Genomic DNA, 22190 nt, shown 5'->3' on the forward strand with positions numbered 1-22190 from the left:
TCTGTATTCCCCACCACCCCCATAAACATATGTTCACTTTTAAGTTTTGGCATCCTATTTGTCTTGATAATACCACTGGCGCTGCAGTGAGATAACAGAACTGAGACACCAGGAATCCTCCCTGCTCAGCACAGCCTTCATCTCCCTCTTCATCCCTAAAACATCACCAGAGCTACGTGGAGGAGCTGCAGCCAGACTGGGCTGAGACCAGTCCTCCCTTTTTCCACCTTGTTTTTCCAGGTCAAGAGCTCTCCTGAGTTGATGCTTAGGGTACCAAGGTCACCCCAGAGATTGAGTGTCTCCCCTTGCCCTCCAGAATTGTCTCCTTCCAACCTGCCATGAGTATCTCCATGGTCTGACCCCACTCTCCCTTTGCTGTCTGACACTTGCTCTCCCAAAACCATGAACAGCCTAGTTCAGGAGTACTTGGTCCCAGTCTCATACCCACTGCACCTGGCTGGAATCCAGATATCATCAATGAACTGCACGGATTTATCTCCACATTGACAGAAGCAGCACAAATCTGGCACCTAGGCCAGGGAAGGTGCTGAACACAGGTTTGTCTGAATGTTGCCTCTTTCAGCTATGTCCAGCCAAGTTCAGAAGGACAAAAGCAAAGCCTGTGGCTTTAGTTTGGGATCTGTCAGTTTTGATGCAGTAGGAGATTTCAGAATTAATTCAAGCCTGATGTTTAGTGCCCCACAATCTCTTGAGCACAGGACTGCAGGGCTGGGATGCTCTGGGCTGGATGAACGTGGTATCACCTCATGGGCTGCAGTCAGACTGAAGGATGCACATCTCTGCTCCTGAATTTAAAGATGGAACAGGATGATGAAGCTCTCTGCAAGGAAGCTGGACTGGAAGCCAGATGCCAGCACATCCTGCACTGACACTTGAATTCTCTGAACTGAGGGGTATCAGCACTTTTAACACATCTCTGAGCACGAGACTGGCACATGTGCTGCTCCTCTTGGATCCACATGGATCATTCAGCACTGCTGGAAGGTTGGGATGCTGCACCCAGCACCCCAAAGACAGCTCCTTGGTGAGGGTTCCCACTGCTGTGTCTGTCTGGCATGACCAAAGCACTGGTGATTTACTCTCAGTGCCACAAACACAAGTGTTCACACCACTGTGCTAAATATGAACTTTGCAGTCCCAGCTCTTCCACTTATCCTCATCGTTCTCCACGTTAGTTCCCACTCTTGTTAACCACCTTAACATGTCTTTTACTGTCCTGCACACAATCTGGAATTAATTTATCAAGTAAAAATAAATTATTTAAAAGAGAAGTTATTTTTCTGTTCTGATTTTTAATAAATGGATGCCTTAAGGAGACACCCATCCCTCTTCCCTTACACATCTTCTGTCGTATTGTTCTGCATCACGAAGTTTTTCCATTTGTCTTCAATTACTACAAGTTACCAAAACACCATTAAAAACTGGAAGAACCATATGAAACAGAGGGAAAAGCACGAGAACAACTCATTAAAGCACCACTCTTTTAAGCCATGCTGTATTCTTGAATAACTGCCTTGGAATCAAATGGTGGCTAGAGCAGGAATATTAATGCATCAGTCTTGCTTGGAAGCCTTTAAATACAGTTGGTTTGATTTCTCTTTCTTAATACCAAGAGATACCTACATTAATAAATAAATTAATAAATATAACATTGTAATTTACAAATAAATGAAAACTTATTCACCATCCCTGTTAATTTATTTTGCCACTGACAAAAGAAAAAGTAAAAAAATATTTTTAGCTCTGTTGCAATTAAAACAGTTTTGAAGCAAAATTATAAAGAAATTATTTCTGTGCAGTTGCTTAAGGCATATGGCATGGATTTTAGCTGGGCTATAAATTCCTTAACAGAATTAAGGACTTCACAGTGGATCCAACACCAATCTGTTTAACAAAGCTGCTTGGGTTGGGACAGAGGTACCAGGAAAGAGCCTGGGAAGGGCATGCCTGCCTCACCAACTTGTTGGTTTGACCTCAAGTTAAGCAGAGAGCTTTAGGAAGGACTCAAACACCTCAACTTTTCAATTCTGCTCCCTCCACTGTGAAACAGCTGCAACCTTGAACCCTTAAAACCTCCTCTTCCTTTCATGCCCAGATAAATCCTGATTTTCCCAGACAAACAACGCTGCCATCCCCTGAGGAATGTTCTCACAGGACAGCTTCTTGCTGCTTTTCCAATCTTTGATCTTCCTTCCCAGTAAAAGAGCCCAGCCCAACATGTGCCTGCAGATATTGACAGCAGAGCCACAGCTCTGATTAAATCCTGTCTGCCACCCTGCCTTTGGATCAGCAGCTCTGCTGTCCCTGCTGGACCTCTCCTGGAGCCTTGGATAACCCACCTGCCTCCCTCCTCACCTCTCTCTGCATTTCAGAGCAGGTTTTCCAGCTCCTGCTCTCACCCAGCTCCCAACCCACCCGTGGGGCAGGCAGGGAGCAGCCCTGCTCCCTCCTCCTCCTGCTGCTGGAGTGTGATTCAGCTCAGTGGCTCGGTGAAGAACTAAGGAAGGAGAGGAAGAATTTATTTTCCATTGTGCTGGCAAACTGAACTGACTCATGCTGTGCATTTGCTGGGCTCAGCACGAGGGGGGAGGTGGGGACCCAGAGCTGGGGCAAGGACACCCCATGGCATGGGTCCCTCATCTCTGCACAGATCAGCAGGAACAGCACAAAGCAGTGACAAGAATGGATGGCACAAGGGGGCCCAGAGTGCCAAATGTTACCAAAAAGCTCTTTTATCAATCAATCTTTACAGTAGGAAAGTGGATTAACTTTGTTCGTGTCTATATCAGTTCATTTTGTACACTCTGATGCAATGACACGTTAGAGTTTTCCTGGAGGCTTTGGTGTTTTTTCATGCTCAAGTAAAACAAATCAAAGGACAGCCTGATCCTGGAAATAAGGACTTTGCTCATGGAAGGATAAAGGATACTCCTGAACACCAAGCTAAAGCCAACATCTCAGACCCTCTGACACTTCATTCAAACCCTCACAGTGTTTTCTGGTGTCACAAACCAGTACCTCCAGCAACCAGGGATGCCTGGATCCTATTTCTGTGGAAATAGGGTTGATTTGCCATGTTTTACTCCAATTAGTAAGTGTGGGTGCTAGTGATTAGTCAAATTGTGTTGTACCTAAATTGTAAGGGGTGTAAAAACCTTGTGTGAAACCAGATATGGGATGTCCCAATTTGGCTGCACAATGAATAATTATTTACTTTTATAATTCTACATTTTGCATCTCTCTCCTTAAGTCAGCACAGGCCAGTTGTGAATTTTCTTAATGCCAAAAGGTAAAACAAAGAGGTGACCTCTGAACAGGGGACACATCCTTCCCCTAAAACTGAAGGAAGATCTTTCTAGTGAATAAATCAGCAGATCATCTGTTCTGTCCCCAAAGAGGGAGGTGTCAGAGCTTGCCAGTTCTGATCCTTGAGGTTCTCTGAGAGCACAAGGATGGAGAACAACTCTGGCCACGCCAGCCCAGCCATGTTTGGGAAGTGGGGCAGGGAGGAAGGGGAGCAAGGCAGGACAGAGCAGCCTGGGCTACCCCACATCACCCCCAGCTCCCCAGCAGCAGGAGCTGTGTGTGAGTGGTGCTCTCACCTGCACCTCTCCTCCAGGCTCTGAGCACTGACCTGGCACCCACAATCACTCCTCTCCCTCATGGATGATCCAAACTTCTGTTTTGGTATTTAAAAAAAAAATAGGTCAGAGAAATCCATGCAAGAAGGAGCTCATTAACCACCTTTGTGCAATAAATACCAAGATGCACCCTTTTCCTGGTGTCCTGTACTGAACTCACCCTCTGGCTTCTCTTTTCTGACAAAGCAAGACCAGAAGACACCAGCTTATATAGAGCCTCATAGCAATAAAAATAAAATAGTAATAAAAATCTGTAATAAACAGAGGTAATTCTGTAATAAATACAGAGATAATTCTGTATTTGGAAAAACAGGGACTCGGCAGAATACCTCACCCAGCCCAGCCCTCCCATCCCCATTCCTTCCAGCACACTTCAAGCTCTTTTTTTTTTCTCCTGAGGATGAGAAGACACTCCTGACCCTGTGAGCTGCACCAGTGCTGCCTGTCGGAATCCTGAATAAACTGAATTTCCCACCACTGTTCCCGTTGCCCCCGAGCGCGTGGCAGCGGCACAGACAGGCACAGACAGCCCACCAGCTGCCAACAGGAATTTCAGCACTTTGTCAATTATGTAAAAATAAGAGGATTTGGGCTGCTCCTCCCCAAAGTTACCCTGGTAGTCTCTGCTGTCTTGGTACAACTTGCCTGCAAGTTGGAGAGGAACCTGCAAGAGCTTCAGGGAAGGTGCACAGCGCCTGTCACTGCCTCTGTGGGATGTGTAAGGTTTGGGACTTTATTATCCCCACAGCTCAGAGCTGTCCCAGGAAGGAAAAGGGGATTATTAACATATATTGATATTAAAGAAAAGGACATTATTGATAGAACAGGAGAGGCTCTGTATTCGAGAGTCTCTGCAGTTCTGTCCCTCCCCTGCAGGGCAGTGTCTCCACTTGGGGATGCTTTTGGCTCTGCAGCAGCCACCCCATGTGCTCAGCAGGGAGAGCTCATCTGCCTGTGAGATGCTGGAGTATATTTAAATCACCTTCCTCAGGAAAGATGTTGTTTAAACTGCAATCAAGCCAGCCAAAAATAAATAAATAATCATTTACACACTTCTGTAAACAAAGAAATGAAAGCGCTGTGGAGCTGCTGTTACCCCAAGAGCAGGTCACGACCTCTTCCTGCTTTGGGGAACGGAACTGAGATGAAAAGTGGACTTTAAAAGAGAATTAACTGCCAAAAACATTCACTTTTGGTAAATAGAGGGTTTTGATGATACTTCCATTGGAAAGCAGGGAGGCTCTGGGCCCAAACACCAGCGCTGGATTTTGATGTATGCTGTTGACTTCCCCAACACAGAGCAATTTGTAATAGCTTTGCCACGCTGTTGTTTTCAAAGCTCCTGCTACATCACAAGCATTTATTTCTGACCACAAAATTACATTTATTCAACAGAAAGCAGCTCAGGGTCTTTAAGAGGTTAACTTCTGGAGTGCTTGGCTGCTCTCCAGCCTCCCTACGAGCATCAGTGCTAACGCAAGGCACACAACAGCACCCAGGCTGGCCGTGATTAATAGAGTGCTGAACACGCTGCTTTCCACATACACACACTTTTCATTCCCTTGCTTCCATAGATCATGGACTTATCCTCAAAATATCTGACTGAAATTGAATTTGGCTTCTCTCTCAACCGTTCATTTCCTATGTTATGCAAGGTTATATCCTTTTCTGCATGAGCAGAACCAAACCAGCTGCAGCTTTTGAGAAGAAAATGTGTTTTCAATTATGAAGTTGGCCTGAATATTGAACCACAGTTCTACTGCTGCTCTAATTGAGCCATCATGGAGTGAATGTACAGGAAAGAAATTGTATTAATTAGGTTTGGAAGTTTAACATAAGGAAATTAAAGGGGGTAAAATAGAAAAAATATGAGTATCAGCTCAGGAATAATCTCTCAAAATGCAGAAGGAACGTAGGTCTGAAGTGGTTTAGGCACACACATTATTAGAGTACTCCTTCAAAGACATGATTAGTAGTTCCAGCACATCAAACTGATTTTCAGCTTCTGTTGTCTGCATATGGAAAATTATTAAATTACTGACTGACCAAATTAATAGTTTAAAGAGCAATTCAGCTGAGTGGGGAGCCAGAGTGGTCTCATCAGAATGGCAATACCCTTAAAAGTACTTGCTCCAGGAGAAGAATATGAGAAATGGCTTTCACAGACATCAAGTCCAGCACGTTGTTTTGGAGTCTGTGCCTTAGAGGGTTCTCCAAATGAGGGATTACTGCATTACTGTTGGACAGTGCTCTTATGCCACATGAAAAGAATGCTAATGACCTCAGGAAATCCTTTCCCAGCCTTAAAATATCTGTCTGATGACTTCACAAATACAGATTCCAACATTAGACTTCCATACCACAACTTCAGTTCTGTAAATTAACACAGCCCAAGAACATCCCTTCTTTTTGCTGCCTTTTTTTTTTTTCAGATTTTATGTACAAATATCCATCCACTGATGTACCCATGGTAAAGCACAGTGACCCACCCAAAACACAGCTTATTCAGACAGCTGATGGCAGGGATGCCTTGCTAATTATATATAATAATCATGTCATGATTGCATGGTGAAGCTCTTTAACCTTTCCTGATTCTGTCCTGTATTTAGCCCAGCATAGGGAGAGCAAACCATTAATAAGTTGCATCCTCAAGTTAATGGCAAGGAAAAGGAAAAGCAAGACAGAGATTTAAGATCAAAATGACAGGAATTTTACACTTCTGAAATTAATGACTTTTAACTGTCTTGCTCACAATAGCATATTTACACCACCCAGACCTTAAATCTTCCAGGGAAGGCAGAAAAGTTACCCACAGATTTCAAAAGAACAGTACCATCAGCTCTGAAGCAGACACAACATTCTGTTAAATTAGAAAACTGCCTTCAAATTTCCATTAAGATCCTAAATAAGGAAAAAGTACTATAATAAAACTATTCTCCAGTGATGAATTAATAGGGGCTCGTGCTGAACTAGGAATGCATTTGAAAATTTGTAGTATGCTAAATTCCATTTCATAGTGCTTTTACTTTAACTCTTATCATAAAAAATCCAGTTACTTAACACACTGAGATCTATACAAAAAAAAGTTATTTCCAAGTACTAATGGAAACTGCATATTTGATAACTGGAACAGTTGTTATCTGAATGGATGAGCTAAATAACCAAGGAACACAGAATGTTCTGCTTTGTCCAGTATTTATAAATTCATATGATAGAAAGGGAAAATACTGGGGGGAAGTATCAACATTCCATGCTCAAACTGAAGAGAAGAACAGGCTGAAGTGACCTGTGGGTTTGTTTAAAAAAGCCAAGTGGCCCCAGGTTTACCAGCAACTCCCATAAATCGTGTTTGGGAGGGGACATAAATACCTGAGCTTAACTTCCCCTCTCTCCAAGTCACGTCAGGCTCACCCAGGCACAGTTCAAGGACAGTTTAAGTCAACCTGAGCTGACACATTTGTGCTGCTCCTGCCCCTGGCTTTGCTCTCCTGGCCTCTCCCCTGCACTGAGCTGCTGCTCTGAACCCACCTGGTGGGAAACTAAGCCAGCAAAAAGAGGGGAAAAAACCCAATTTTGTTCTGAATGTGGGCTCACAGCAGAAAAAGAGCTGAGGAAAGGCAGGGGTGGGGAGCAGGAACACAGCAATATCCATGTAAAGCTTCTTAAACACCTGGGCTTATCAGGGAGCTGCCTCCAGGATCCTCTGACCTGCTGGCCCTCCCTGGAGCCCAGAGCCCTGTGGACAGTTCAGCCCACATGGGACTGGCAAAAGCCCATTCCCCTTCTGATGTGGAGTCCAGTTTATTGTTCCATGCCAAAAGCACCTAACTCTGTCTAAGAGCAGAGTTTGAGCAAAGGATGAGGCTGCAGCAGCAGTGGGATTGGAGACAGGAGTCAGAGGCAAAAATGTGGTGGACACTCTCCCACAGGGAAATGGAGAATTTGCATCAGGCAGGATCTTTATCCTCATCCTGAGGTGGTGGTGCCCCAAAATCCCACATTCCCACCCACAGTGCCTGTGCAGGCTGCTCCTACAGCATTCCCTACTCCTGCTCCAGGACATTCATTCTTCAGCAGAAGGGACCCTAAAAAACATTCACTCCCACCTCTTCACTCACCTCTGTTTTACTTATTCACTGCTGTTGATCTTTTTAACAAAACCCAAAATCATAGAATCACTGAAAGGTTTGGGTTGGAAAGGACCTTAAAGCCCATCCCATTCCAGCTCCCTCCATGTGCACCTTCCACCAGGGCAGGTTACTCAGAGCCCCATCCAGCCTGGCCTTGAACATTTCCAGGGACAAATCTGGGGATAAAAACTGATGTCTGTGTAGTAAAATAGGGGAACCTCTTGCCCTATTCCTCCTCCCTGCTCACATCCCATCCCACAGGTACTGTGTGACCAGAAGGTCTCTCTGCCAGCTCCTCCCAGGACATTAAATACCACCTGACAGGTAATAAATTATTGCCAGGCAGTCCCAGGGGGCTGCTGAGGTCAGTGTCTGTTCCCAGCAGTGTTGCTCCCTCAGCCTCTCAAGGGACAGGAATTGAGGCATCTCCTGTGGATTTGAAATGGAGAGAAGCCTATTTGCTCAACAAAACTTGTTTTTGAGATACCCAGAGCAGTTATCTCCTGATGTTTTAGAAAGTCAGCCTTAACAACAACCAGAAACCAGATCTATATCCTGAACAATCAAATATAACTCAACAGAACAGGCTCATATCCTTGGTATTTTGATTTGTCTCCAAAACAAGATACAGTAATTACATCTATAATCAAATACCATAATTCACAGTTTAATGTGGTGCATTTATGTAGTCAATCATGATTAGTTCAGGTTTTTTAGGTTTCTGAAACCCTGTCTCGATTAGGGAGACTGGAATCACCAGCTCAGAGATTCAGCAGCACAATCTTTTAATGTATTTGTGCTTCATTTACGTAACAGGGGATTACAACAACAAATTTTACTCTCGTGAGGCTGAATTTATACCAAAATAAACTTCACTTTTATATCAGAGAAGCAAAACTAAAGGAGAGGAGTGTGTGTGAGCCATGCCAAGGTAACAGGGAGCTGTCTCCACCAGGGAAGATCTAATGGAAGAATCTCCTTCGCTGTAGCCAAATTTAAATTTATGCTTTTTACTTGATCCTCAGACATTCCCTTCATTAAAGAACAGTGCTGAAAGCACACATGCACTTTTCAGTCAGTGCACTGCAAGCTTGAAACTGAAGTGAAAAGGTTCTGAGAGAACTGCAATGCACTCAGAGCAATTTTAAAGTGTAAATTTCCATTGGCAAACGGACTCACACAAGTCATTCTTTGTTCTCACAAATGTCTGTTGGATATATCAAGGACAAAGTTATCCTGTTTATTTATTTATTTATTTCTAGCAATACTTGGGAAATCAGGTTGTAAAACAAAAAGTACCATGCTGCCTTGAAATGAAGGATTATTGCCTAGTTGGGACACAGATTCAGCAGGATGTGGAGGTGATCAGGATTGCAAACCTCACTAAGGGAGTTGTGCACTGAAATCCCTATCCTGCAAACATGCTCCTGAACTTCCCTGTGCTGATGGAACTGCCACAGTCTAAAGTCAGTGAACAGCTCATGGGCTGAGGAAGTGCTGGAACAGAAATCTTGAGGGGCAGAGCTGTGCAATGTGCATCAGTGTGAGCTCAAGCCTCCATCCAGCACCCCAGGCAGGCACGGAGCTTCACAAGGACAAATGTCATTTCCACCCTCCCTCCCTGATGCTTTCTGAGCAGCAGAACCACGGCTCCCATCTGGCCACAGCAAAAATGGAAAACTCTCTAACTGGCCCAGCTGCCTTTGCCTGTAGAAACCCTTCAGAATAACAACAGTTGGCTTTTAAACTCCTGAGCACTCTGCTGGTGAGTTCTGGGTGAGTGCTGTGAGGAGGAACCCAAGGGGGAGCCAGCAGTGGGGCTGCAGCCTCTCACACAAACAAACCCCTGCCAAGCCAAGGTTTTCCATCAGCCCTCTGCAATGCAATGTTTTACAGCTGAAAAGCTTTGCAGGGAGAACAATTTGCAGTATTCTTGTGTTTTATGAGGACGCTGCACTGCATTCATTAACAGCTGAAGCTGTGGGGTCAGCGAGGCCCAGGGAGCTGGATGGGCCACCTGGGTTCCTGCCACGGTGACAGGAGCTCAGAGCAAAGAGATGTCAGCAGTTTAGATTGTCCAGCACAAACCCTGAATCACAGAATCACAGAATAACCTGGGTTGGGAAGGGACCTTAAGGATCACCTTGTTCCAACCCCTGCCATGGGCAGGGACACTTTCCTCTATCCAGAGCCCCATCCAGCCTGGTTTTAAACACTTCCAGGGAGGAGGCAGCCACAGCTTGTCTGGACAACCTGTGCCAGGGCCTCCCCACCCTCACAGGAAAGAATTTCTTCCCAGTATCCAATCTAAACCTACTCTGTGTCAGTTTGAAGCCATCCCCCTTGTCCTGTCCCTTTGTGCTCTTGGAAAAACTCCCTCTCCATCTCTCAGGCTCCCTTCAGGTGCTGACATTCCCTGCACACACAAAATGCAAAGGGCTGAGCCCTGAGGGCTCTGTGGCCACCCCAGGCTCCTGTGGAGCAGCACTGGAAACATGACAAGAAGCAGAAGCAGCTCTTACCTCTCCCTGGAAACTCTTCAGTAATGGAGCTACCTGTTTGCGCAGGTCCTGGAAGACACAAGCAGGATATGCCATCAGAAACACAGGAAAGGACAAGTCATCATCATGTTTTTCCTGATGTTATTTTCAGTTCTCAAGTGTTACTTCAATTCTGATTGTGTTTGGTGGGAGATTTGATGAAAATAGAATTATACCTGGAGTTCACTCTGAATTTCCAGTTTGACATACACCTGCACATGGTAATAATTATCCAAACTGTGGTGGGGCTGGCTAAGCACTGAATGCCTTCAGTCTCCTCATTCAGCTGAAACATTAATGAGATTAGCAGGAAATGTCTCTATCTACCTCCACAGCAGCTACACCTCTGAACTTATGCCAAGGAAATTCCCACAAATGGAAGCCAGGCTTAAAGGAAGATGATTCTGGACCATCATTTCAAGTAGAAGTGTTGCCATTTTGAAAAATCTCTGGTTTATTTATTATTTTCCCAAGAGTGCTCTGGCTTTAGTCATCACAGAACTGCAGTTCATTGAAGATGACAAGTATTATTTGTTGGTTTCTGTATAACTCAAAATTTCTTCTTCCAAATTACAACACACTCAGTGTTACAAAATTCATTAAAATACTGCCCACAAAATCACTCTAAAGGTTTATAGCATGTTTTTACTTAGCAACTGAGATAATTTAGGACAAAAAAGGTACATTTATTGTACATAAAATTTTCTATGGCTTCACCTCTAAGCTGGTTTGGGTCTAATTCACTTACAAATTCAATAATTCTTATTATCTGTGTGCCTGAAGAATAAAATCCAGTAACTTTGCAGAGGGCACTATTAGTCATGCACAGCCAAGATGCTGCACTCCTGCTTTTGCCACTGACAAGGCACAAGCAGCCCCTTCATGGTGCACCTCCAGCTGGAAATGAATCTGGAAGAGGATGAAAGCCATAACCTGCAGCTGCATCCCCTGGGAGGGCAGCACTGATGCTGCTGCAGGGAAAGGGTGCATTTCCCACTGGTGGAGATTTCCAAGGCTCAGCTGAGCAGAACTAGTGCTAAAGGAGTGCTCAGGACCCATTTTTAAGGGCAGGTGACATTTGGTCAACCCCTCCAATGCTCCTAGCATGCTCTGGCAATTCTGCCCACAATTGGAACAGTCACCATGAAATCTTCCTCCCTGCACACAGGCCACAGGCCCTGAGCTGCCTGAACCTTGTGCAGGGGGTCACAAAGACATCTTTGAAGCATTTTCTCTATATACAAAAGGGTCTGTTGAGGCCTCAAGGTTTTCAGAAAAGAAGGTGACCTTAAAAAGTTGGGAAATTCTCTTTTCCAACACATTTACTTACACATCTACAGTCATGCAACATATTGGATGTTAAACCACTCACCAAAACACTCTCAGCCCTGGGTTTAATCTGATTTTCCTGAAGGAAAAGTAGGCTTTTGAGAGAAGTGATTTTTGTCATTTAAATGACAAGTCATGCAGAGAGTTGGAGTATCAGGAGTTCTCCCACTCCCTGAGAAATGGCTTAGGGGGCCCAAGGCAAATGAAGCTATCAAAGACAAATGATCAGTCAAATTTCACTTCTGACATGGTTATTGCACTAAAATACAGCTTAATCCCCATCAAGTCAAGGATAATATTGCAGCTTTCTGAGCTCCCTCTTTGGACTGAACCAAACTGTGCTTCTGTTCTTAGGCCAAGCCAAGTCACCCCAGTGTTTCCTGATACATCCTGCTGCCTGTTTTGGGACAAAAAAAGGTTGGACACTGTCCTTGTGGATCACAAATATCCACAAATTACACTTCTACCAAAGCAAACTGGCAGGTTGAGCAGCTTTTCCCCACTCCCTGCCTTCTCAGGGAGACCTGAGGGCTGTGCACGTTTTAGAAGGTGTTTTCTTTGTAACCTGATGATGCTGACATTGAAGAAAGTAACAATAACCACTGATGGCAAAATAAATGCCCACATTCAAGGCCAAAATCTGGCAGAGGCAGTTTTAGTGCCCAGTGAAATTACAAACAGAATCAGATTTACAGCTTGGATACTGGCACCCTTTATAAAACCAGGAAAAATTATGTCATCCAAGCAAAGCAACTTTTCTTGAAATAAAAATCTCAGCTGGTCGAAAATCACTGGGTTTAGGGCTTTTGTCCCTGATATTGCCTCTGAATTTACTGACTTGTTTGGCATCAGCCAGAAAAGGGATGTCAGAAATGAAGGCAGAAATGCAGGGGATGTAATCCCAGATCCAGAGGCAGGAGAATGTCATCCTTGCTCCTGTGGCCATGGCAAGCTGTAGCCAAGATCTTGCTATTTAACTGCCTCCTCTGGCACATCCTGCCTTCTCAAAGACAGGATTTGCAGCACTTTTTATTTCAGGATGTAAACTATGTCAGGACTTCACCTTCATTTTCATCTTGAATAATGAGGGATGTTGTTGTTGGCTGTTTGCAGCAGCAGAGAGGGAGGGAAGCAGGGTGGAGAGGAATAGAAGGAGCACCTCAAAGCCATAAAAAAACAGAAACAAAAAGGGAGAAAACTTTTCAAGTGAATTGATTGAGCAAATTCAGGATGCTGAACACTAATCCCAGCAATTAGAAGGTTACCAAGCAAAATTCATGCCATCATGGGAAAACATGCTTGATTCAGACAGCAGCTTGTGCTGGGGGTAAAACTGCTTTTAAAATGTTTCCTGAGAGCAGAATGCAGCTCAGGGTGATCCAGCTCCATTGGCAAGCAGTGGTTTATCCCACTGCAATCCATTTGGGGCAATCCCAGGACACATCAGAGCACACACCTGAATGGGGTGAATGCTTTGACAACTTGAAATCCTCCCAATAACCTGAAATCTGTTACAGCTGAACAATTGGCACAGAGCATCCCACTGCCATTCCCTTCCCAGAGCAAACAGGCCAGGAAAGGGAACTGCAGCAATGTGAGCAGGTGTTTTAAACTCAGCTCCATGCAGGTGAGTGGATACATGGCACACACCACAGCAAAAGGCATAAACACCTTCTTCACACCAGTTTTTCTTTTCTCCCCTCTTTTCCTGCCTTGCCCTTGGAAAGAGTTTATAGGAAAGAGTTTATAGGGTACTTTTATAATTCCTTCCTCAGCAAAACAACATCAAAACTTGAGACAGCTCACAACCAAAGGGAAATAAAAATAAACAGACAGAAGTCAAGAATACATATGCCTCGAGTCACAGCTCTGCTGGGGAGATTTATTTTTGGCAGTTTGGAAAAATTTCTCATCAGACTTTGTCTCAAAATATTACACTGAACTTCAAACAGAATTTTACCTTCTTTACACTAAATTGAACAGGAAGAAGGACGTTCAGTTCAGACCCAGGGGAATCTGCAGTGGTGGTTAGCAAGGACACTGGGTGATTTATTATCTGTTTAAAGTGTGGTGGCCTTTACTGCCTGGGCTGTGATCAAAACAGGAAAAGCATCCAGGCTCCAGCCCTCACAGAGCTACCAAAACACTGCAGCCAAGCAGAACAGCTGAAAAGGGTCCATGCAACTGAACATTAAAATAAATTGTAATTTATCAACACAAACACACTGAAATATTTGAGTGTAGGAATACAATCCCATTATTAGCCTATTTTTCCGTGCCATCTAAATACATGCATTCTTTCTCTCTGGATGATTTATCAGGGGTAGAGCAGTTTTCTGAAAAGGGCTCTATCACAGACAAACTCAGTATCTGATGAAGAGCCCATGAATGAGGATGCTGTATCATTATCTGAATCAAATCTGATGGCTGAAAGCTAATACAGCATTTCCTCTTTACAAGAGTAAAAACAATGAGTTTATATTTTGATCAAGTAGCTAAACAATGAAATCTGAATCCACATAATTTTTAACTCTCTTTCCATTCTCATTAAAAATAACTCCCCAGAAAATAAACCAAGAATAAATCTGTGTTAAAATCCTGGGAAACAAATGTGTCTTTGTGACAACTAAACTACATTATTTATCTAGATCTTAATACCCTGTGTACAGTACAAAGGACACAGCAATGGCCAGGCTACCAATGCTGTATCTGTAATTTACTTGAGGTCTGAAGCTACACAAGCACCCTCTGATCTCCTCCCTGCTCCATCTCATTTCCCTCCCAAATGCTTATCTCTAAATGTCACAACAAGAGCCCTCTGACCCCAGTTTGATAAAGTGGCCCAGCAGAGCTGAGCTTGACCTCCACACCTTTATCATGTGCACAAGCACTGTGCTCCAGTGGGAGAGCCCAACCCAACCCCTGGGTGAACATTCCAGCCTGGGGCTCCCCTGCCACACTCCTCACCAATTGTTCTGCATTTTGTCTGCTGGAGCCAGGCAGGGGCTGGGGAATGTCCCTGTGTCTGGCACAGGGATCCTAATGAGGAGCAGCCTGTGGCTGACATCACCAGTTCAGCTGTCACAGCCCATTCTGGAGCAGCCTCATCACGGGACATGCTGTGGATTCCCCTTCCCCTCTCGTGTCCCCTTCCCTGTCTGCCCACGTGGAATAAAACACTGAACTGCCCTGTGCTCTAAGCTGGCAGGGGCTGGACAGCCTGACCCCACGTTCTTTCTTGTAAGAGCTCTAAAAAAGAAAGAAAAATAAAAAACCCAGCACAGAATAACCTCCAGACAGCCCCCAGGGCGTCCTGGCTGTGCAGGGGGGTGTTTGTAATTCCATCAACACCGAACACTTCCCATCCCTGGACATGTTGGATGGAGCTTGGAGCAATCTGGGCTGGTGGAAGGTGTCCCTACACATGGCAGGGGTGGAATGAGAAGAGATTTAAGGTCCCTTCCACCCCAAACCATTCCATAACTCTATTATAAGAAATAGCACAGCTGAAGGGGAGCTCTGCTGTCAAAACCTGTGCCAGGTTTATGCCCCTCTCTCCAGAGACAGCATGCTGGGAGGGTGGATGTCTGTTCCTAGGCACTGGGAGGATGCTTATCCCTGTGCCCTCACAGCCAGGGCTCTGCACACTCCATCCACCCCACTATTATCTCCAGAATGATGCTGAGCTTCCCATAAATGCAGCTGAAAGGGGGAGAGGTGAGAGGCAGCCAAGCACGAAGGATTTGGGAAGAACGCTGGCATCAACTTCTGAGGTGTGTTTGATTATTGTGTACTTCAAGGACACAACTTGTCACCATGAAACACACAAATCAGCAAGTTAACTATAATTAGGAGTAAGCAGTTCTGCTGGTTAATTAGAGAGAGGCAGCAAGCACAGATGCTTCGCCCTGCTATGGGGAAATGGGTGAAGGGGTCGGGATCACTCAGACACCTACCAGTGCAAAATACCAGATTTAAATATTATTTCTTTGCTTTATGAAAAAATCCAGAGTATTCCAATTTTTTTTTTCCCCACCAGAAATCCTAGGCACATGTGATTGGGGGTGTACTAAAGGAAACATTTAAGTCTTTATATTTAATTAGTTCCAGCAAGTTCGACTTTGCTTTAATCTAAAAGAGATGAAACTCAAATCCCAGCTAGTTGTTCAAACAGGTATTATACAGTAGCTTAGATGACTTACTTAATTCCTAAAATATAAGGCAAAGTAAATCATATGAGTAAACAATTTGTTGCTCAATTTACACTTTGATTTAATGAGATATAAAACCTCTTATTGCTTAAGGCTGCTGAAGTATTTACTTGAAATCCAATCATTAAAGAATGAATCACAATCATATCAATCTTCTGAGATATTTTTAGTCATTTCAATACACTAACATGCCAGTGTTTTCTCTGTACAAAAAAACCACCCTTTTAAAGTCACATTTATGGATATGTTTCAATCTAGCACAATGATAAATAAAAAATCTTGATTTACAGTAGCAAAACGTACACCACAGTACTTTCAGAAATATTTCAAGCTCACAGATCTTGTGCAAATTCCATTAGCTTTAATTATTTATTAGCAGTAGATTTAGATTACTGTTCTTGACCTATTTTTCAGTGTATGGACCCACCCAGCAAGAAGTGAAAAAATATTCCATTTGTGAAGGGCTGCTTTAGTGAGTGCAGATTTCAGCTTGGGGAGGAACACTGAGCAAAACCCTGGGCACTGTAATTCAGAGAGGTTACAAAGCAGGGCCTGCAGAATAAACACTGATAGAGGCTCCCTGAAAAGAGACAGAATTTTTGCTGTTTGACCACTTCAGACAATTTTGCAAGACTTGCAGCCACGTGAGAATCCCAAGGGAAGGGACAGCAGAGCCCACAGAGAAGTTCCAAGAGTTTCTTTGTGGAAATTCCCTGCTGGGTCCTACTCAGCCATGGGGAAAGGGGTCAAGAGGGAGAATTTTGGGGCTGGTCCTGTGACCCCTTGCAGTCAAGGTGCAAATTGTGCTCTTTCCAAGCTGGGGAAAACAGAGCATCTGGGAAGGAGCCTCCTCACTGTGCTGGGATTTTGCTTTCTGTGGAATTTGCCTGAGTCTTAATGGAATCCTCTTATGCTTTCTTCCAAGTTCAAATAAACAAAAAGCTCACAGGTTTACTCTGGGCCTGTGCAGCCACATCCAAACAGCCTGGGGACCTTCACAACTGTTTAAAAAGCCACCCTGCCAGAGAGGAACTGTTGCACCATATATATGTATGGAAGTGTGTGTGTATATATACACACATACACTGTGCAGAATAGAAAAGGGATTTTTTTAACTAACTTTACAAATGAACATGGTGAACTAAGCTTTTTAGCATCATGTGACAACCCTGGTGTCATTTATAAACCACTGAGTTAACAGTGGCTAGGAAAGACACTGAACAGGAACTATGCAGAACTTAAAAAAGTAGAGTTGCAAGGAAACAAAAAAATTAGTTCAAACCAAAATGACTCAGGTGGAGCTTTGGAAGGAGGTAATTCTAATGAAATGAAAGCCTGGTCACTAAAATTCCAGAAGAGAAAAAAAGGAAAGGATGACTGATGTAACAGTTCACCAGTACACACAGAAAATCAAGCACCCCTTTTATCAAACATTAATTTAGAAACTTCCCAACAGACAGTGGCTCCATGGAGATTGTCCCTCCTGCTCTCTTGTTAAACCCAGTGCTGAAGGCTTGAGGTGACACCAAACATGCCTTGACAGACCCTTGTCATGGGAAAAACCACATCTGCATCATCCCAGGTCAGCAGAACTCCTTATTTATGTAATGAAAACCCATCTGATACACTAAATAAATATCTCAGAACCTCTGAGGCCAGCAGGACAAGCACGTGGCACTGAAATCCAGGAATTGCCATTCCTAGCTTAGGCCAGAATCCCTACACAGAGCAAAGATAATTAGAGCTTTATTAAGTACCTGCAGGTGTTATTAGATGAGCCCATCTGTCAAAAAAAAAAAAAAAAATGGAAATAAACTACTTGGTTATGCATCCCAATATAGTTTTACATCCCCAAAACCAGCCTCACCTACACTTGTCAAGTTTTAACCAGAAGTGCACTGCCCCTCCATAAATTCCACGTTGTTCCACAAGTTCTCTGCCCCTGTGCTTTTTGTTTTCCAGTGAAAAAGATCCTGAACACTCTTCCCAAATCACATCCTGCAGGATTTCATCCTCCATCTGCTGTATTTCCCACTGTGAAAGTCTATAGAGAAAGTATTCCTAACTCTGCCCTGGTTATCCAGAATTACAGCCTGAACATCAGAGGTTTCTCTTCAGTGTAAAATGGGGAACTTCTGAAAAAAGGTAATTATGATGAGCCCTAAAAAATTAACGTGTCTAATGAGAGGCTAATGACAGGGGCCACGACTGCAGAAGAGGCACCTAAGTGCTGTGGTCCAATTAACAACACCAGTTCAAACACAGCCTAATGCTCCACATGGTAGATTCAGACAGAAGAATATTTAATGTGAAACCATAATTGCAGCTGTAATTTTCCATATTCCCTCCCCACAAGCAGGGCTGGAACCAGAGTGCATCCTACTCCAGCCTTGTGGGATGATGGGTCAGGAGCTGGAGCTGTCTGCCAGCACTGGGCTCCTGGGACTGGGATTTCTCCTCAGTCTCAAGGAAAAGATGGGTACAACCATTCAGAAATCATGAATCCCAATGTACTGCTTCAGTTAGGAGAAGTGAGATTACTAAAAAACATTAGTGTTTTAAAATGTTCTTGATTTCCAGAATGCAAGGATCTTGCTTTGAAGTCAAGTTTCCAAGAAGATAAATTCTGTGTTAAATATAATAATGAGGAGGCAGGCTCATCCTCAGGGATCCTTACAGGATGGGGACTGGGGAGGAGGCACTGCTGGGACATCAGGTATTGCAAAATTGTTTTCCTTACTTATCTTTTGCACAGAGATTACAAATGTAGCTGTGAGCAGCCCGTGCATTGATCACACTCTGCCATACCTGCATGTAAGAACACAGGTGTATTTACTGATTTCTATCATTGCAGTCAGCCTTTTGCTTTGATTCCAATGCAAGAAAATCCAATACTATGCAATCCTCTACTAATCTTTTTATAAGATTTTCTTCTTAATCTTGATCCTGACCATTCAGTTTTATTCAAAAGCCAGTTTCTCCTGCAGGAAACAAGTTGTTTCATGAGGACTTGAGTAAAAAGCCTGCTGTCCTGCAAATACATGTCCTATATTTGCTAAAACTCTCCTGACCATCATCTCTGCTGTCTTGATGTTCTTTGTGACTTTTTCCATGCAGGGAGTGACTGGCTGTGGGTTCAGTGCAGCTAACGTGGGAACTTCAGATTCCAACAAAGATGAGAAATTCAAAGAGAAAAAAAAAAAATTGACAACCTCAAAAACATCAGGATACAGACCCAAAGGTTTTACTACATCTAATTTAGCATACCTGGTAAAAACACCTTGAAATTAATCTAACTGTCATCCTGCTGACCTAAATAAAAAAAAACCACAGCACAGAGCTTTTCATGTTGCTTCAGTGAGTGAAGCAATTCGGAGAAAACAAACTTTTGCTGCCTTTACATTTCCTGGCAAAACTCCTATGGAAACAGGCTGAGGCCCATAATGCACATGCTTTGGGAGCACACAGTAGATAGAAATGAATCATTCAGATGAAAGAAAGCAAGAGCTCACTACAGACTTATTCAATACATTCACTATTTGTTAGTTGAACTTCAGAAATAAAAAACCCACATAAAGCACTTTGGAGCAGCAAAATCCCCTCACTACTGCAATATATACTCTCAGCTGGGATTAATTCCCAAATTCATGTGTTGAACTGTGAACTGTTCCAGTGTTCAGAGGGGGTGGGGAGAGAAAGGAGATAAAAAGAGCAGGAAAAGGAGCCCAGAGGATGGAAGATGAGGAGGGGAGACACGGGGAGCTGAAGCACAATCAGCTCGATGGCAGATTAAAATGAGGCACACTTGTATAATAATAAATCAGCAGAATTAATACAGGCTTATCTTCTACCAACTTAGAAGGGGGAGGTGACAAATTGCACTTGAGGACAAACAGTTTGACTGTTGCCAGCATAAGCTGAGTGTCTATAGGAAATGGCTAAATTTAGACAGCCAGCTTTTGATGAGAGCAACGGAAATTAATTCAAGTTTTTTGTCTGTGGTTTGTGTTTTGTTTTGTTTTTTTAAAGAGCTCTAGAATGTTACTCATCTCTTGAAACTCTTACCAAAAGAAGAGGCTTCATAATGTACCATCCTCCCTGCCTACTCTTCCCCCTATAAAAGGAAGAATTGCTCCTTTGGGCTACAGCAATTTAGGAACTTAATGCAGTTTAACAAATTCCCTATCTCTTGGCTGGAGCTGTTTGGCTCTGACAGATGAATCAGAGAAGTCCATAAACGTCTGGAGGATTCCTACAGACTTTTTCTTGCATGACTATATATGGCAACTACAGATCAAGTTATCTGCCATCGTTTTAACCTAAGCTTCAAACTTTTTACCTTACTCCTGGCTTTGCAGCAAACTTCCCTCAGCTGCAGCACTGCTAAATTAGACATAAACTGACAACTGCTTTTCTCAAGAGCATTTTCCCACTCATTTCAAGGCAGTAAAAAAACTTGAATTAAGATACACTTAAGTAAAAATTCACTTTTGTCAGTGTCTCTTGCCTCTCAGCAATACATTTCTGGGAGGAGTGACCCAGACTGTGATGCTGTGGAGCTCATGTTCTCATTCACACTATCCTGCTGTCATTGAAGGTGCACCTCACCAAACAGCAGATGTTTCACATCACTTATTACCTGAAATACCAAGTAACACCAAGTGCCATGAGAAGTCAAGCACCAATTGGCAATAGAGGCAAAATCCACACTTTAAAAAAAAAAAAAATAAAGGTCAAAACTGCCCGACTGATGTACAGAGGGACTTACAAAGGAATTCCAGAAATGCCTGCAGCACCCTTGATCCAGAGAAATACTCAATAAACTTCTCCCTATCACCATCTTTTATACATCTGATCGTTTTTACAAGATGCTGAAGCGTACACATCAAAGCCAGCACGTGATACAATACCAAAGGCTTTTAGCTGCATCCAAAGCAAAGGGTACACCAAGTTCAAGCACCTTCTTCGAGCTAAATATTCCTAACACGCCTCAAAATGGACATCCAGGGCCACTGAGGGCTCCAGGCAGGAGCTCCTCAAAGCCAGGAGTGAAACAGGGTGAGCAAACTTGAAAGACTGGAAGCCAACATTGAGTTTTGGATGAAAAAACCACGACAGGGCTCACTTCTAAATGACATTTTAAGCAAATATCCAAAACCAGCCTCTTCCTGGGCAAGAGGATTTGTATTTCTACAAATCATGGCCCTGGTGAAACCTCAGCAGAGGATGAAGGTTGCTCTGAACAGTGGGGCAGAGTCACAGAGGGCTGAGAGCTGCCAACACAAAATATAAGCACGGTCATGCTCCGTCTGCTGAAACACTCCTAGGAAATGCAGACAAAATAGTGAAAGAAAAAGCTACTGTTCACAGGAGATTGTATCTTACCCAGCTGCTTATTAACACCCTGCAGTTCAAACAAGTTATTTGAAATTCCTGAAGGCACGCCGTGTCTGGAAATGCAGTGTTTGAATAAGACCCAAAGCGTATCAGGTTTTCATTTCTGAACCAGGGAGCTCCCTCTCAGCCAGGGCAGGACAGACATGAGGACCACCAGGAGGGGGGCAAAAAAGGGAAAATTGGGCAAGTGACATCATAGAATCTCTGAATTGGTATTGATTAATCAAGCAACTTATCTGATTTTATAACTTCTTTATTGGATCCTGATCATCCACTTATAAAAATATGTAATTGCTCATTTTTAAAATTGATTTTGTGCAGCATTTGATGGCCCATCAGACCTGAGGACTGAGATACTCACCCATGCCAGTGATCCATCAAAACACACAAGATCATTTTTGAAGTTTGTACAAGAACAAGGAAACATTTCGGTGCCATCATCAGATAGGGGAAGCATAAACAACTGTTAGCACCTCTGGGGAGGGAGCAGGTATCATCCAGCTGCATTCCAGGAGTGGTTTTTCCTTAGGGCAGATGCAGGGAGAGCACTGCAGACAGAAATTCCTGCTGGGTCAAGCTCCAGCTGTGAGTGTGACTCCACAGACCAGCTCCCTGCACTGCCATCTGATTTTTTCCAGCTATATCAGATCTGGAATCTGAATTTTGAGGGTGGTTCTTGCTGCTGCCCTGCTGGATGAGCTCCCAGGGCTGAGCAGGGATTCCTCAGCCTTGCTGGTCACTCAGCAGAACCCTCCTGCTCCCTGTTCCCCCACCCTGGCTGCCCAGCACCCTCCTTTTGACCAGGAGTTCACTTTTGGCATAAAGAGGCCATTAGTGGGATCCAAACCAGCCAAGGTCATTCCCCCTAAAAACAACTTGTCCACTATTTCCTCAAGGACTTTGCTCTCTCTCTGATTTTTC

The 22190-nt window shown here is 43.7% G+C and overlaps 1 protein-coding gene across 2 annotated transcripts in view; it reads right to left on the bottom strand.

The window, feature by feature from the left end:
- CUX1 (cut like homeobox 1) overlaps positions 1 to 22190 on the bottom strand; it is a 267458-nt gene that overhangs the window by 153994 nt on the left and 91274 nt on the right. For both annotated transcript variants that reach the window (XM_084219333.1, XM_084219334.1), the window contains exon 3: positions 10315 to 10362. In XM_084219333.1, coding sequence (XP_084075459.1) covers positions 10315 to 10362 — 48 coding nt within the window. The remainder of the gene's footprint in view (positions 1 to 10314; positions 10363 to 22190) is intronic.

Source organism: Fringilla coelebs (genome assembly GCF_963513975.1).
Source record: "Fringilla coelebs genome assembly, chromosome: 20".
Lineage (NCBI taxonomy): Eukaryota > Metazoa > Chordata > Aves > Passeriformes > Fringillidae > Fringilla > Fringilla coelebs.